General features: G+C 44.3%; 2 protein-coding genes across 2 annotated transcripts; one reads left to right on the forward strand and one right to left on the reverse strand.

Moving 5' to 3' along the window:
* Positions 1–8,688: 8,688 nt before the first annotated feature.
* LOC119661388 (ER membrane protein complex subunit 3) lies at positions 8,689–9,753 on the reverse strand. The gene is made up of 2 exons (XM_038070711.1): positions 9,516–9,753; positions 8,689–9,457 (listed from the first exon to the last, which is right to left on the reverse strand). The coding sequence occupies exons 1-2, from the start codon at positions 9,662–9,664 to the stop codon at positions 8,821–8,823; spliced, it is 786 nt and encodes a 261-aa protein (XP_037926639.1). The 5' UTR covers positions 9,665–9,753; the 3' UTR covers positions 8,689–8,820.
* A 277-nt stretch (positions 9,754–10,030) lies between these two features.
* On the forward strand, positions 10,031–10,871 carry LOC119661390 (protein dpy-30 homolog). Its single transcript, XM_038070713.1, has 2 exons — positions 10,031–10,218; positions 10,288–10,871. Exons 1-2 carry the CDS (start codon positions 10,215–10,217, stop codon positions 10,518–10,520), a joined length of 237 nt encoding a protein of 78 aa, XP_037926641.1. The 5' UTR covers positions 10,031–10,214; the 3' UTR covers positions 10,521–10,871.
* The last annotated feature ends 7,350 nt before the right edge of the window (positions 10,872–18,221 follow it).

An 18,221-nucleotide genomic window follows, 5' to 3' on the forward strand; every position in this document is an offset into this window, starting at 1 on the left:
ACCAATTTGCCACTTCAGATGAGTTCCCCGTGCAGACTCGGGTCTGATCGTCCTGATTAGACCTTTGGAGCATTCACCTACTGCATCACGGCCGGCAAATCAAAGTGAGTACAGCGTCTCCCGGTCCCACCACTATGGAGGTTCTCCGCGGCCACTTGGTTTTGGTTTGGCCGATAGGGTTACCGCCCCATCTTCCTCACCACCACCTCAGAGCACCAGTTGCGCTGGCAGGTGGAACTGATCCAAATGTCGGCAATGATTATGGAATTGGAGGAGGAGCAAATTCTTCAGTTGAAATCTGCTCGAAGTATTCTCGCCATCTATCCGTTGCGGATCGACGATTGGTACGCAAAGTACCGTTGTTGTCATTAACGCAACAGAAATGTTCGATATCCTGTGTACGTTCATTATGGTTTTTAGCAAGTCGATACAGATCTCTCTCGCCATCCCAAATTTCCAGTTTCTCGTAAAGATTTTTGTAATGGTCCGCTCGGGTAACAACGATCGCTTTCTTTGCTTCCCGGTTGGCATTCTTATAAATTTGCCAATTGGCCAGCATTTTATCGTCGAGAAATTTGTGGTAGAGGTGTTTCTTTTCACGGACCTTCATTTCAACATCGTCATTCCAAAGCCGGTTGATGCACCGCTTACCCGGCTTGGTGACCTCGAGGGTTGCAAAGGCCGCTTTGCGGATCGTGTCTTTCATTTGGTTCCACCATTCTTCCACATTCGTAATGGTCGGTAATCGTGTGAGTGAGATCATTTCTTCTTTGTTCTCACGAAATCGCCATTTAATGGGCCGCGGATCAATGCATTTCCTCACGCTGTTTTATCGGAGGCTTAATTTGCAGGACGTCAATCAATGGCCGATGTTGAGGTGCTATGGTCTCATAGGGAACGCCTTTGCAATCAGTGACAGTGGTAAAATATCGGCGTCTTATGAGAATATAGTCGATTTGCGTTTTACCGTTCCTACTATAAAAGGTAGGAAGATGAGACAATCGTTTTACGGACCATGTCTTCATAAGTACAACGTCACGGGTTTCCGCAAAATAATACGCTCACCACTCCCATTGCGCACACCGAACCCCTTTCACTCATCGCACCTGTTACCATCTGCCTTTTCACCCACATGACTATTAACGTTTTAATTAAAATACATACATCCTGTATCATTATAATGGCTAAATGCATACTCAAAAACCATCAAAGTTAATCAAAGCCGGCCTAGAAGGGAAAAATATCAAAAAACCTAAAAATTGGCGTGAATGTTGAGGAGTGATCCTTTTGAACATCGTTTTAATTCTCTCATTCTACAGTCGTTGAAGCTAGCGGAAAAAAATACACAAGCTAAAACTAGATAATAATAATAACTCTTTTTCACCGTCTGGCTCAGATTTCCGCTGAGTTTCAGGACGAATTCCAAGAAGCGCATCTCTTGTGTATTGTGGTGCAGTTGCGGCTGTAAAATTGTACGGTCAGAATTTCATTCGCTTTCGCGTTATTGGTTTGACTGACCGAAGAGACCCACCATGGAAAGTTTGTCGGAAACATCGACGATACTTATTAAGACAGGACATTGCTAGGCTGATTCGAATCAGCACTGGCAATGGTAGCAGACGAGTGAAAAAAAAGTGCAAAAGGCCTTCAGGAACTATGCCATCCCCAGTGAAACACCCATAGTTGAAATTCTGAACACACTAAAGCAGAAACTTTCTGCCGTATGTAGTTGGTTACGACGGTATGGCGAAAGTCACTCCAGACGTGTTCAGAATGCAACTCACGCGAGGAACAAAGGGAGTTTTTTCAGATCACTTAACGAATCCCAACAGAATGTCCGGACAGTTTTTGGTGACGGAAGCGTATGAATTTTGGGTTAGCCTTTGGGTGTTACCCGCCCAGCACGCTGAGTGGATCACCGGCGACGGCAACCACCATGCCACTACGCCTGGCATGAATTTTGCGGATGGCACCGAAAAGAAGGTTCGACGAGCCATAAACAGCTCGAAGAACTGAATGAATGAAAATTTACCAGGTCATTAGCCGGCCGGAGGAATTCCTACCATTCCTCACTGCGGGAATTAACTACCTTGCCCCTAAAAAGGACATGGTCTAGGGCCCCGCGAATATAAGACCAATTACTTGCTTACCAACCCTCTACGAATTCATAACGTCCATTCTTAGTGAAAGGGTCAATGCGCACCTCAAGACGAACAACATTCTGTCCGAAGAGCACAAGGGCCGCCGACTCAGTCAAAGGCTTACAAAGAACAACTCATTATCGGCCAAAAATGCAAAATCGTCGGATTTCTGAAAGGGGAGGCGACCCAGATTCAGGAAATGCAAGAATCTTTACTCTACGACATCGGGAACGCGAGATATTGTAGAAAATCGATGGTCGGAGAGCCTAAGAAAAATCGAGGAGAATTGAAAATTTCCACGACCCCCGGGTCGTAAAAATGGCAAAAAATGCAAAATCGTCGGATTTCTGAAAGTGATGTCTCGTTCGAAATGGGAGGCGACCCAGATTCAGGAAATGCAAGAATTTTTACTCTACGACATCGGGAACGCGAGATATCGTAGAAAATCGATGGTCGGAGAGTCTAAGAAAAATCGAGGAAAATTCAAAATTTCCACGACCCCCAGGTCGTAAAAATGGCCAAAAATGCAAAATCGTCGGATTTCTGAAAGTGATGTCTCGTTCGAAAGAGGAGGCGACCCAGATTCAGGAAATGCAAGAATTTTTACTCTACGACATCGGGAACGCGAGATATCGTAGAAAATCGATGGTCGGAGAGTCTAAGAAAAATCGAGGAAAATTCAAAATTTCCACGACCCCCGGGTCGTAAAAATGGCCAAAAATGCAAAATCGTCGGATTTCTGAAAGTGATGTCTCGTTCGAAATGGGAGGCGACCCAGATTCAGGAAATGCAAGAATTTTTACTCTACGACATCGGGAACGCGAGATATCGTAGAAAATCGATGGTCGGAGAGCCTAAGAAAAATCGAGGAAAATTGAAAATTTCCACGACCTCCGGGTCGTAAAAATGGCCACAAATGCAAAATCGTCGGATTTCTGAAAGTGATGTCTCGTTCGAAAGAGGAGGCGACCCAGATTCAGGAAATGCAAGAATTTTTACTCTACGACATCGGGAACGCGAGATATCGTAGAAAATCGATGGTTGGAGTGTCTAAGAAAAATCGAGGAAAATTCAAAATTTCCACGACCCCCGGGTCGTAAAAATGGCCAAAAATGCAAAATCGTCGGATTTCTGAAAGTGATGTCTCGTTCGAAAGGGGAGGCGACCCAGATTCAGGAAATGCAAGAATTTTTACTCTACGACATCGGGAACGCGAGATATCGTAGAAAATCGATGGTCGGAGAGTCTAAGAAAAATCGAGGAAAATTCAAAATTTCCACGACCCCCGGGTCGTACAAATGGCGAAAAATGCAAAATCGTCGGATTTCTGAAAGTGATGTCTCGTTCGAAAGGGGAGGCGACCCAGATTCAGGAAATGCAAGAATTTTCACTCTACGACATCGGGAACGCGAGATATCGTAGAAAATCGATGGTCGGAGAGTCTAAGAAAAATCGAGGAAAATTCAAAATTTCCACGACCCCCGGGTCGAACAAATGGCGAAAAATGCAAAATCGTCGGATTTCTGAAAGTGATGTCTCGTTCGAAAGGGGAGGCGACCCAGATTCAGGAAATGCAAGAATTTTTACTCTACGACATCCGAAACGCGAGATATCGTAGAAAATCGATGGTCGGAGAGCCTAAGAAAAATCGCGATCTTTCAATCCTCTGAATGGGGTCATTGGCCCATACAAAAGAGGCTTCACTACAGGCAATTCAGCAACAGATCAGATTTTCTCTTTGCGGCAAGCGGTGGAAAAACTGTTGGAATATGGACATCAGTTGCACCATCTTTTCATCCACTTTAAAGCCGCCTATGATAGCATAGCATCATCATAGCAACAGGAAGCGCTAGATCTTGGGCTGCACATCAATGAAGACAAGACAAAATATATGGTGGCAACGTCAGTACCAAAAACCAACCAACCAACAACATCAAACCGCACTGGTCAAACGGGAAGAATAAAGATAGAAAACTACAACTTTGAGACCGATGATAATTTCTCCTATCTAGGGTCGAAAATCACAACCGATAACAGCTACGATGATGAAATCCGCGCACGGTTGTTGGGAGCCAACAGAGCCTATTTCAGCTTACAAAAACTGTTCCGCTCGAAACGTCTCACCATAGGTCACCAGGCCTTATGTATTCCTCGGAGACTTGAGTTCTTGGCAAGAAAAATTGCGAACTCTTGGCCGCATTCGAGAGAAGAATCCTCCGAAGAATTTTTCGCCCCCTACATGAGGCGGAGGAGACGATATGTCCAGTAGCCAACGGGCCATAAAAATAATGCGACGTAGCCTGAGCTTTGAGAAGACTTCAGACTTCATTCAGTTTTGCAAAATGAAAACGCGACTGAAGGAACTTTGCTGCAGGTATGGCTGCAAAATATTCAGCTAGAAATCGGCAGTCATCTTTAAATCATTGCTAGGCACCAGCTTTATACATTGACTTAGATTTGTCCGAAAGGAAGCATACACTTTTCAGGTATGCTATTAACGGTCTGCATAAAGACTGCTTTCCCAGCCTATACTTATTTAAAGAATGCTTTATTCTCTCATCAAAACGTTGCAGATGGATTTTCGATTCCGATTTTTTGCAGCTTTTCCAACTGAAAGCTCAAAATATACTGGAAATTGCAAGTTTAAATGAAAGGGAAGAGTTAAAACTAACATTCAAATGGGGAATCAATGATAGTACCAACCACAGCCAGTAAACGGTCACCAATGACCCATCAAGCACCAATGAATTTTTGTTTCTTATAGTTATGGTGCTACTAAAATTGATGGATTTCTTATCCAGCAAAAGTAGTGTGGGTCAATCCACGTCCATTACCTACCAACTACTGTTTTTGAACTCCAAACAAACGAAATTAGCTTACAAGGCCGCCTAGAAGCGAGGGTGAACTTCATGTTGCTCATCTTGTTGGATTGTAGTGTTGTTAACTTTTGTCTGACGTAAACGCCATTTGGTGTTATATATTATGCTCTCTCGTTTCGGTTTACCAACCCTGCATAGTTAGGAATAGGTTTTTTGAATGTATTCTATACATGAACTACCAACTGCCTACAAAAAAACAAGTCGGGAAACTGGAAGCTAGACGCTTCAGGTATGAAAGGTTTTGTTTACTTCTTTTATAAAAACATTTGAAGGGACAGTACCTAACACGTAATATATGCATATATTATGTGAGAATATCCACTTTTGCGCGATACTGACATTCAAAGTCTTGAATTTGCATAGAAACGACAACTTTGACCTTATATAACTTTGTTAATAATAGTGGGATTTCCATTAAACTTGGATCATGCTCTATGCTACATTCTGCATTGTTGCAAAATTTCGTGATTCTACGATGAACTTAAGGGGGGTTTCAAAGTCCATTAAAAATTACAACAATATTAACTTTATTTGAACAGATATCGGTATGGAGGTCATTTCGGAGCCTAGGTACCATACAGTGACAGTCTCTTGATTTTTTTTCAAATTTTTTGGGTTGTGTTACGTCGATATAATTTTCCTGGCCGCTTTTGAAGCTTGAATATTGCTTTTCGAAATTTAAGATTTGGAGACTTCGGCCACGGAAGGGAGGTTTTTCCGCGTGGCGCCCTGCTCTGCTTTGCCGCACCACCTGGTTGGGGAATTGGGATTGGGAAGAAGAGGAGGAGGAAGAAGACGAGTTCGACAGAGAGTGCTGTGACGTTTTTGCATATAGCGAGGTCGCGATCGAAGTCGCGATTGCGTTACGGTGTGGGGATTTTTTCGTGCCAGCAATCGAAGTGCGAAATTGTGTGTGGCGCCGGAGCGTTTCTTTTATTGATGGCAGCTACCCATTAGAGGCAGGAAGACGTCAGCCGGAAAAAATAAATGAAAGAGAAACACGAATATTAACACGAGTGCTGGATAAATTCCGATCCAGCCCCGCGACGTAATACCATATGGGAGTCCCGCAAGGGGAGTGGAAGGAGTAGGATCGGTCGCTAATATCCTCATTTCGGATGTGATCAAAACGTGTCACGCCACTAGTCCAAGGAAACATCTTCGTCTCTATTACCGCAAGAGGTCATTCATTGTCTTGTATAGTCGGCCAGACGGTCTTTGTTATGTCGATCATAAAGAACACCAGTTGTGGAACGCCACTTCATCCAGGTTGCGTTAATGCGTAAAACAATTTCATAGCGCAGTTCTCCATAGCGTTGATCCAAGGTATTTAAATCGCTCAGTTCTGGGCAGATCACTGCCGCTGACAGTGATTGTGCCTGTTTCATGGGGATCGGTCGTCAAAAATTCAGTTTTATTCAGATTCAATCTGAGACCGTGTTGCATGAGGCCTTCATTCCATTTTTGGACAAGTTGCTCGAGATCACTTTTGTTATCAGATGCTAGGAAAACTTCATCTGCATAAAGCAATGTAAAGGACGTTAGATGTCCCCTGTGACGGTGTCCATAACAAGAACAAAGAGGTGTGGTGAGAGGGCGCTTCCTTGATGAACACCAACAGAGACACGAAACGGTTCTGATACACACGCCATACTTCGAATTTTACTTTTCGAATCGTGGTAGAGCAGTTGAACCTGACGCACGAGTTTTTCTGGCACTAAGTGTTGTCGTAGAGCATACTAGATGAGTTCGTATGGCACACGGTTAAACTCTTTCTCTAGATCTAGAACTGCAGTGTCAAGAGGGCAATGCTTCCCCATGGGTTACCGCGCAATGTGTATTGCGTCAATAGTTCCGCGCGCTTGACAAATCCGACTTGATTCACAATTATTTCAACGATTTCACGAACGTACGAATGTACGGTTATCAAGAATGCGATCAAAAATTTGCATGGTATGGGAAAGTTACCGGACCGAACAGTAATTTTAACATTCTCTGCTGGACTACCTTTCTTTTTCCATATTGGAACAGTGGTACTTTCTTGTCAGTCAGATGGTGTCCTACGTTCATGAATATCCCGATTAAAGAATTCACTTAGCCACAATGTTGGGTCCCAGCTCTTCGTTTTGCAGAACTCAGATACGGTGTCGTCCAGTCCTGTGGCTTTTTCCGATTTCATTCGTTTTATTGCCTCCTCGACTTCAATTGCACTGACAGTTAAGCCCATGAGTGTTTAACGTAGGTATCTATCGTGAGACTTAATCCTACGGTCCTCTTCAGACACGGATTGATTTTGTGACCACAATCAGAGCCCCGCTGAGACAAGCAACAACGGTATCAGTCTATACCAAGTGCATGGCTTAGCATTCATATTGGTGGATGCAAGAATTACCTAAATCTCTACCGAACTAAGGAGTACGGTACCCGTGTTGAAAAGCAACACCACGCCGAGACCCGAAGGTCTCTTCTCGCTTGAGCACAACCACAATCACCATGAAACTCCCACTAGGGGGGCCAACCGCAAACAACCGAGCTGTACTCTCATACAACGGGAGTTCACCTGATCACAGTTCCCCTGGTAGCAGTATAGCCCTGGTAAGCTTTCGGGTTTAATCGCCCTAATTAGGCCTTTGGAACATTCGCCTACTGCATCACGGCCGGCAAACCAAAGTGAGTACAGCGTCTCCCGATGCCACCACTATGGAAGTTCTCCTCGGCCACTTAGTTTTGGTTTGGCCGACAGGGTTGCCGCCCCGTCTTCCTCACCGCCACCTCTGAGCACCAATTGCACCGACAGGTGGAACTGCTCCAAATGGCGGCAATGATTGTGGAAGTGGAGGATGAGCAAATTCTTTAGTTGAAATCTTTTCGAAGTATTCTCGCCAGCTATTTGTCGCGGCTGGACGCTTGGTAAGCAAAGTACGGTTCTTGTCATTAACGGAACAGAAGTGTTCAATATTCTGCGTTCGTTTCGGCTTTTAGCAAGTCGATAGAGATCTCTCTCATCATCCCGAGTTTCCAGTTTATCGTAAAGATTTTTGTAATAGTCCGTTCGGGTGACAGCAATCGCTTTCTTTGCTTCCCGGTTGACATTCTTATAAATTTGCCAATTAGCGAGCGGTTTATCGTCGAGAAACTTGTGGTAGCGGCGTTTCTATTCACGGACCCTCATTTCAACATGATTATTCCAAAGCTAAATATCTCGGTTGATGTACCACTTACCCGGCTTGGTGATCCCGAGCGTTGCAGAGGCCGCTTTGTGGATCGAGTCTTTCATTTGGCTCCACGATTCTTCCACAACCGCGTGAGATCATTTCTTCTTTCTATCATGCGAAACATTGATCTTTCAAATTAAGTCCAGATTGCCAAACCAATGCAAATGAACCACAAACTCGACGGTTTCGATTTTTGACCGCATTTTCCATACATGCACTGTGCAACGTGTTGAAGTTCGTAGTCAAAGTTAACAAATTTGCTTGCATAGCTATGTCCACAGGCATTTTATTTTTCAATTTCCCATGAAGCTCAGATCGACATGCTCATCTACCTTCGAATTGTTTGATGATCTAACGTCCATTCACAGGTAACGAATGACACAAGTGAACCAATAAATAATAAAAACTAGTGGAAAAGTTTGCTTGACAAAAATAAGAAAAATAAGACAGATGTCCAGATTTCGTAGCGAATTTATTGAGACGGAAACAAACCCTCTAACATAAATATATTGACTCCTCCAGGACAGGAAAAAATGTTTAACCTAAACAACGATCAGAAAACAATACAAAACCGTAATTTCTCGTCTAGCTTCTATGGTACGCGTCGTCCGTCTTGCTCTGGTGGTAGATCGTCGCGCCCTCGGATGAGTTAATATTTGCCAGAATTTCAGCTTCGACACCTTTCAGTGCACTTTGGTATTCAGTGATTTCTAACGCCTCCCACTCGGCCTTAAACGCTGCCTTGGGGTCTTGAGGCATCGCAACGGCCGCGCCTGACATTTGGTCTTGCATTGCCTGCGTTTGATCCGCTGCATTGTTTTCCCCCAAAACTAGCGTATAAATGCTCCGCAGACCAAAGACGTTCAGGAAATACCAAGACGCGGACGACACCCAAGCAGCGTCCAAGGATGCCAATTCGACTCCACGTTGGAGCATTGGCTTGAACCGGAGCGTCAGCGGGAATGGAACTTTGGTCGTTACGAACCCGGAAAACATCCAGTTGATCCAGCCACCGATAATTACCATCGGCAGGACGTTGATGAAATTGCCTTTGACCAGATCGGAGAGCATCGCCGTGGAATTGGGACTCACAGGCGGCCTGGTCTGGGTTTTGAAGTAACCCGTCTCCTCGTTGTTGAAGTAGTGTCGTCGCATTGCGAAGGAATGTGCGGTAAGGTACTTTCCATTTTCACGAAGTAGTCGTGCGCGAATCATAGCTTGACTGAAATGCGGGGAAAATCAGCCGAGGAAAATGGATAACGTGGAATTTAGCCTCTTACCTGTCCTGTATTTGAGTCAATTCGACTTTCTTCTGGGATGAGATCAGAATTGAGACATAGTGTCTTATAATTCCTACTAGAAACGTAATAACGACTATAGGTAGAAAGACCCATACGCGAATCTTTGGATCGATTAACAGTTCAGTCATATTTTCCGATAAAAATTGATTCTAGCAAGACTATCTGAAAATTATCAATGGACTGTCACCTGTCAATCCACTGACATTTGTCATATCATTCTCTCTATCTTCTTCTTGATGGTTGGTGACAAAAACGAAGATGTCTTGCATTATTAAATGACATTAGTGAAATCGTTCATTGTTTCAGATACTGACGGACATGTCACGCACAACTACAATGTTTTCTAAATTTGGTAAACAAATAAATTTCGGAATTTACAATCTGGCATTTTAGCAGTAGTTCGACGGCGATTTTTTCGTATTTGTAATGCTACGTGTGAACCAGAATTAGACTTCCAACAGCGATGCAAGCAGACCGTATTGCAAACTCAGGATACTGACGCTAATGACGTTTATAAAGAAGAATACTTTAGAGAGAATTTCAATATAATCGAAAAATTCATTCAATTCCGGCGTAAACAATTTCTCTTGTTTTAGCAGAATTTGCCTAAGAAAATCTCGGTTTCAAGAAGACTCCTAAAATTACTCGGCTCGAAAAGCCATAGTCCATCCTAAGAAAATGTGTAAGTTGCAAAATTCTCCCTACGATCAATCAATGCCTAATTAACCCGTCTCGTGAATAATTTTTGCAGCCACAACAGAGAAACCTGAAACGCAGCCAACTCCGCAACAGCCGAAAAAGGCTCGGACGGACTTACAATCACTGCCCACACGACAGTACCTAGACCAAACCGTAGCGCCTATCCTCCTCCAAGGCCTGCAAACACTAGCCCGCGAGCGGCCACCGGATCCAGTCAGTTTCCTAGCCTCGTATTTGATGAAAAATAAAGGACGGTGCGAGGACACGCCGACGGAAAACTCATGAATTAACCTCCGGACGACCACATGCCAGCGAAACAATCGCATTTTGTTAAATCTAAGAATAGTATTGTATTTTATTTGTAGCGGGTAAGTTTTCCTTCGCGGCAGAGCCCCCGCACTCAGGGCGCTGGCCTTCACCGAAAGGCAAACCGATTCCTGCAAATACTTATTACCCACTTCACTACCTCCTCCTCTCCGCCTACTTCGTTCCCCGCAAAGTTTTGACGGATTTGGGCTTATTTGGTGGCTTGATCGAATATGAAGACAGTTCACAAGGATTCTACGTAAAAAAATTGTTATTGCAAGGATCATATATTTGAAGAATGTTTGAAATATATAAAGGAAATAAGGAAAACCTTTTGTTTTTGTTCTCCGGAAGTAGCGTGCGCCCTTCTTCTAGCGGACCCTGCATACTCGTCGAAGATCTTTCCTAATTGATCGTGATTGGTAACGAATCTGCTAAGAGTCAAGCTCTCACCTGGATTTCAGCTTGACTTCATTTGGTCTCCATTTAGTAACTTAGATCTTGAATACGATTGGTGATGATGGTGGGCAGAATAGTCTCCTAAGGGATTTTGTTTCCGAAAACTAGAGTTTAGCTTTAATAAGTGCGGATTACTATCATTGGAACGGAGACAAGCACCCCCCAATGAACAGTTGGTGAGATTAAGGTTTTCAAAGGATATAGGTCTCGGAAGGATGGCAAACAAAAAGGAATATAGTTTCCAATGCTAAACGTGGATTGGTACCCACGATGGAACATAAAACTTGGGAGGAAACCTCTGCTGAATCAACACCAACAGCTCTACTACCAAACCCTTTCTCCACCTCCACAGAGGTAATCGCTGGAAGTTATTTTTTCAATGAAAAACTGCAGACGGAGAAGGATGAAGGCGAGTATCCCACAAAAAACGGGGCAAATTGTATCAACTGGTCCTCCAGGATGGGGGTTGGGTAAGGCCCTACGCCGAAACAATTTGTTACGAAATCACAAAAGGAGCCTCGGACTAGATGAATATTATAAAGACGAACCTGGACACCAAAACGGACAAACGATTTGTACATTTGTCCCTTCCTATACAAACCAAGTGCTGCCCAGTAGCTAGCCGAAACTCTGTCCCAATAAAATGCTGATATAACAGCGTCGCAAGAGCCACTACACTGTATATTATGACGACCATCCAGTAAACCACTTGCCCGGAGTAGGTTTCCTCAGCTAAAAAATGAAACATAAGCGAAAAGATATACATTCGGCGTTTGCGAGGCAATTTTGGGAATATAAGACTCATCAACGTCAGGACCCCTATAGAGGAGCCTGCAGAGTCGGAGAAGGATACCTTGTACGAGACAGTAGAACGAACCCTCGAAGTCTGTCCCAAATATGATATCAAAATAATCATCATCATCAACGGCGCAACAACCGGTATCCGGTATCCGGTCTAGGCCTGCCTTAATAAGGAACTCCAGACATCCCGGTTTTGCGCCGAGGTCCATCAATTCGATATCCCTAAAAGCTGTTTGGCGTCCTGGCCTACACCATCGCTCCATGTTAGGCAGGGTCTGCCTCGTCTTCTTTTTCTACCATAGATATTGCCCTTATAGACTTTCCGGGTTTGATCATCCTCATCCATACGGATTAGGTGACTCGCCCAATGTAACCTATTGAGCCGGATTTTGTCCACAACCGGACGGTCATGGTATCGCTCATAGATTTCGTCATTGTGTAGGCTACGGAGTCGTCCATCCTCATGTAGGGGGCCAAAAATTCTTCGGAGGATTCTTCTCTCGAACGCGGCCAAGAGTTCGCAATTTTTCTTGCTAAGAACCCAAGTTTCCGAGGAATACATGAGGACTGGCAAGATCATAGTCTTGTACAGTAAGAGCTTTGACCCTATGGTGAGACGTTTCGAGCGGAACAGTTTTTGTAAGCTGAAATAGGCTCTGTTGGCTGACAACAACCGTGCGCGGATTTCATCATCGTAGCTGTTATCGGTTGTGATTTTCGACCCTAGATAGGAGAAATTGTCAACGGTCTCAAAGTTGTATTCTCCTATCCTTATTCTTCCTGTTTGACCAGTGCGGTTTGATGTTGTTGGTTGGTTCGTCTTCGGTGCTGACGTTGTCGCCATAGATTTTGTCTTGCCTTCATTGATGTGCAGCCCCAGATCTCGCGCCAATCGCTGCCTGCTCGATCTGGATGAAGGCAATTTGTACGTCTCGGGTCGTTTTTCCCATGATGTCGATATCGTCAGCATAGGCTAGTAGTTGGGTGGACTTAAAGAGGATCGTACCTCTTGCATTTACGCCGGCATCATGGATCACTTTCTCGAGGGCCAGGTTAAAGAGGACGCATGATAGGGCATCTCCTTGTCGTAGAACTTTTGCTGATGTCGAATGGTCTTGAGAGTGATCCTGCTGCTTTTATCTGACCTCGCACATTGGTCAGGGTCATCCTAGTCAGTCTTATTAATTTCGTCGGGATACCGAATTCTCTCATGGCCGTGCACAGTTTTACCCTGGCTATGCTATCATAGGCGGTTTTAAAGCCGATGAATAGATGGTGCAACTGTTGTCCATATTCCAACAGTTTTTCCATCGCTTGCCGCACCGAAAAAATCTGATCTGTTGCTAATTTACCTGGAGTGAAGCCTCTTTGGTATGGGCCAATGATGTTCTGGGCGTATGGGGCTATCCGGCCTAGCAAGATAGAGGAGAATATCTTATAGATGGTACTCAGCAACGTGATACCTCTATAATTGCTGCACTGTGTGATATCTCCCTTTTTATGTATGGGACAGATAATGCCTCATTGCCAATCGTCAGGCATTGATTCGCTGTCCCATACCTTGAGCACAAGTTGATGAATCACTTGATGTGACTGGCCGCCTCCATATTTAACTAATTCGACTGTAATTTCATCGGCTCCTGGCGACTTATGATTTTTAAGCCGATGAATTCCACGGACTGTTTCTCCTATACCTGGTGGTGGCAGTATTTGTCCGTCGTCTCCAGTTGGCGGGACCTCCAACTCGCTGATGTTCTGGTTGTTCAGTATTTCATCAAAGTACTCAACCCATCGCTCCAATATACCCATTTTGTCGGAAATCAGATTTCCCTTTTTGTCTTCGCAGGATGAGCATCGATGTGTATAAGGCTTCATCAAAATAATAATGGAGATATGGATATGGAGATACCACATATATATGGTTGCCATTCAACCCTTGGTTGCGACCTCCGTCTTTCGTTGACAGTGCGTACGAGTGGCTGGCCTGTGCGTTCTTCGTTTGAGATAGTGTTAGGCCAGCGTACTCTGATGATACGATGGAGACAGGTACTGACAAAAGTTTGGAGCTCTTGGGTAGCAGTGGATATCACTTTCCATATGCTACTTCCATATAGCAACACAGAAAGAAAACTAGCACAGAGCAGTCCCAACTTGATCTTGGTGTTGATATAACTGCATTTCCAGGTTTTAGACAGGGCATCGAAAGCGAATCTAATGCTTTTAATGCATTGGACCAGATCTAGTTCGGTGCCTCGCAGAAACTACGCTTCCTTGATTTATAAATTGATCAACGACTTTGATGCTTTCCCCGCTAATGTAAATAGGGAGAGTGGGATGACCCGTTAGACTGAGAAACTTGGGAGAGAACGAAACCCTGCCGGACTCCGCTTCGGACCTTTAAATCCTCAAAGATTTTACTTCGGTGCAGCAAGTTACATTTTGCACCACCATAGATCACTCTGATCATAGCTATTAGCTTCCTCAGAATGTCCTTCATGCGTAGAGCCAGCCGACTTTATTCCGTTTGAGTGCACTGATGGCCGAAATTATTTCTTTTCTGATTGGAGGAACAGTTCGTATCGGCATGTTACGGTGACTGGCCATTTCATCGACAAAAGGAGGAATTTCACCGGGTGTGATATGGTTAAGAACCATCGTGAAATGTTGTTTCCACCTCCAGTGGTTCATCATCATGGATGAGAAATCGACAGTTGACGTCTTTCACAGAGTCATCGAAAGATCGTGACGCGGTATACATTTCTGAAATCATTGCGATCTGCCGCATCTTCCACTTCCCTGACCAGTGTAATAGCATATTCCCTCTTGTCAGAGCGTACACTACACTGAACTACTTTTAATTTTCCTCGGTATCGGAGTTTGAGCACGTCACGCCCGTCACCACTCGCAGCAAGAAGAAAGTATTTTTGATGGCGGCCCAATGCTTTTCAATATTCTCAGACAGTCCGATCAGCAAGATCGCTTTCCTACCTTCGAGCGACAACTGAGTCATACAAGCGGTAAATGTTGAGCTTAGGGGGTGGGTCGCAGCGGTCCAACCCTGAGAGAATTGGAGGAGCAACACGACCATCAGATGATGATCCCTTTCGAAGCCCATGTCAGTGCCTCTCTTGTTACGCACATCAAGCAGGCAACTCCTAAATCTATCACTGATCGTGAAGTTGTCGTTTTATTTGCTCGCTCGGCATCAATCAGTTGAAACCCAACTGTCCTTATGGCAGGCTCTGTGCTCGAACAATGTGCCACCAATGACGAGGCGGTGGAAGTCGCAAATCCATGAAACTCCCACCAGTTGCGGTCGCCAAGACGGTCTTGCCATCATATGTCCAAGCAAAGTGTTGTCAGATCACACCTTTGCATTCAGATCACCTACCATGATCACAATGTCACCTTTAGGAAGCCTCTTCTGAACTTCGTATAATTGCTCGTAGAAAGCATCCTCTCCGCTATATGGGAAGTCTCCGTTGGTGCATAGCATTATTCAATTGTGATGTTCCTCAACTTCCTCCTCCCAGGCCAGCAGCCAGAAGCAATCCGATACCAAATTGGCGCCTGCTACAGAGTGCTTTGCAGAGCACAAAAGCACATTGCTGCAAGAGGGAGAGGAGCACTCTCCAGAGTCTCACCATCTTACTTCGCTCAGGTCCAAAATGTCCAACTTATATCGCTGGAATTAACGCTCAAGTTAACGAAAGCAAGCATTCTGAGCACCCTCGCTACTGTTGTCGAGGAGCATGCCCACATTCATGAGACCAATTATAGTCGGTTTTCGATAGCCAAAGGTCGTCGCCGTGAGGTCAGCCCCTATCCGAGGTGTTGTTGACGTTTCGGTAGCAGACGGGACTACTTCGAATCAAATTGGCCAAAATATATATGGGGGCCAATATAGACTCGGTTCGCTATCTCGTTAGCATAGTACTTTGGGCTCGAATTACAACTCCGCCTACAATCCCCTCTGATAATCAGATGGGAGTGAATACTGAAGCCATTCACAATAAAGCCCTCCTGACATCTATAAGGGGAAATAGATGCTGCAATAATCGCAGCTAACAGAGGCCCTGGAAATGAAGTATTTATAAATGATCTTCACAATGAACTGAAGAACTTTGATACGGCCATAAATATAATTCGCCCCTGACGCAAAAAAAGTCGAAACGACTGGTTCAACGATAAATATAGCCAGCAACGGAACGAAGAGGCCTCATACACCTCGAAGCTCACCCTACCGAAACAAAGAGAGAAATCTGATTTCCGATAGTATGATCAACAACCAAAATATCGACGAATTGGAGGTCCCGCCAACTGAAGAGGACGGACAAATGCTGCAACCGCTATGCAGGTATAAATGCGAGAGATGTGCAATCTACCTTTATCCAGATGAAGCAAGTGGCACAAGATCTTGGACTGCACACTGATGGAGGCAGGACGAGGGATATGGTGACCACAGTTAGATACTAGACAGCTACCACGCTCCCCCTAGCCCCTCAAGGGGGGAAATCAGTGCGAGTGTGCACGATTTCAAATTGTTTTGCCCTTGAGCATGAGCGAGATGTAACGAAAATCCGATCAGCTGTGTTTGACATACCGCCCGGACTTGCCAAATTATTGATGAGATCGGCAAGTTTTTGCTTATGTATAAGTGAATACATGAAACAACTTTTTGCTATATGGGTGAGCACGCCGTAGTACCAGAATAGCAAAAGCTCACCGATCTCTCTCTTACCAATACGATTTGACGAAGATTATGCCTTTTTCTTGTTTAGCGTCTCTGATGTGTACAGATAAGCTCCTGCAAGCACATTCGCAAGTAGGGTCATTTTAGTGTGGGTACTGCCTATAGTAGATCTACTGTGATGGCGACAACATCAGCACTAAAAGCCAAAGAAGCAACAGCGGCAAATGGCACTGGCCAAATAAGAACAATAAAAAGAGGAGACTACAACTTTGAGAGCGATGATCACTTCTCATATAAAGGTTCGAAAATCAAAATCGATAACAATTACGACGACGACATTCGCGTACGATTATTAGCAACCAATAGAGACTATTTCAGTTTACAAAAACTCTTCCGCTCGAAACGTACCACTGTAGGGTGAAATCTCAAACTGTATAAGACAATGATCTTACCAGTTCTCATGTATTCCTCGGAGACTTCGGTTCTTAGCAAGAAAAGTTACGAACTCTTAGCCTGGTTCAAGAAGAGTAATTCGAAGAATTCTTGGTCCCCTACATGCGGATGGACCATTCCGTAGCCTATATAACGACGAAATTGATGAGCGATACTACGACCGTGTGGTTCTGGATAAAAATCGGCTCAATATGTTGTAGTGGATGGCTCACTTTATCCGTATTGGTGATGATAATAATCCAGCCCAAAAAGTCTAGAAGGGCATTATCTATGGTAGAAAGAGAAGTCGTGGCAGATTAAGACACGAAGGCTAGGACCCTAGACAGCTTGAAGTGATATTGAATTAGTATACCTCGGTGGACAACCAGGATAGGAGCTCCTTATTAAGGCAGGCCTAGACCGAACACTGATTGGTGCGCTGTTAACGATGATGAAGTTTACTTAGAGCCGAAGTCCGCCTAAACCTCAAGCCATGTTATGGTAGCTCAGGAGTCAAGCGGTAGACTACAGAAAAAAATAATGGGGAATTTGACTCTCTGGGAGCCAAGAGCCAAACTTCTAGTCAACCGAGCCGTTAATACGTGCTGATAGACACACCTTGTATGAGGTACCTTGCTATTAAGAAAACGTTGTGGATATAGACTGGGGAATTGAAAAATATTTCTCTAATCCAAGTGTTATACAAACCATACCAATTGAATAGTCTTAAACCGGGGGTGATTGATTGGATCCGAACTTAGCCTCAATAATATCTAATCGCTTCAATGAGAAAATTTGACCCCGTGCTACGGAAGGGGGGTGGTTGCAATCAAATAAGTTAACAAATTAATAACACAAAAGAAACAAACAAGCGGGACCCCATACCGCACACAAAGTGGTCAATTACGTGGAAGCACATCTCGGAAATACTGATCATTCTAGATGGGAGAAGTTGGAATCAAATTCAACATCAAGAAACCCAAATCCGATCCCAAGGAGGAAATCTGTGGTAGATCAACTGCAAAGATGAAGCCAAGAGGTCCGGTGTTACCTATGCTGGTGCTATTACTTTAATTTTTTTCGAAGGAAATACTCACTTACACATGGTGATAGTCTACCTACCAAAGCCGTTGTGATGCAGACGGAGGATCTTCTGGACCCTTCAATCGTTTAAATGCTGTTGAGAAAAGCATTCAGAAGAAAAGTGGAGGGTAAAGATTAACTCCCCACGGCAGGGATAGATGACCGATTCTTGGAGGCAATTAAAAGTCACAAGTGCCGTCTCAATTATAGAA

This window comes from Hermetia illucens, chromosome 1 (genome assembly GCF_905115235.1).
Source record: "Hermetia illucens chromosome 1, iHerIll2.2.curated.20191125, whole genome shotgun sequence".
NCBI lineage: Eukaryota > Metazoa > Arthropoda > Insecta > Diptera > Stratiomyidae > Hermetia > Hermetia illucens.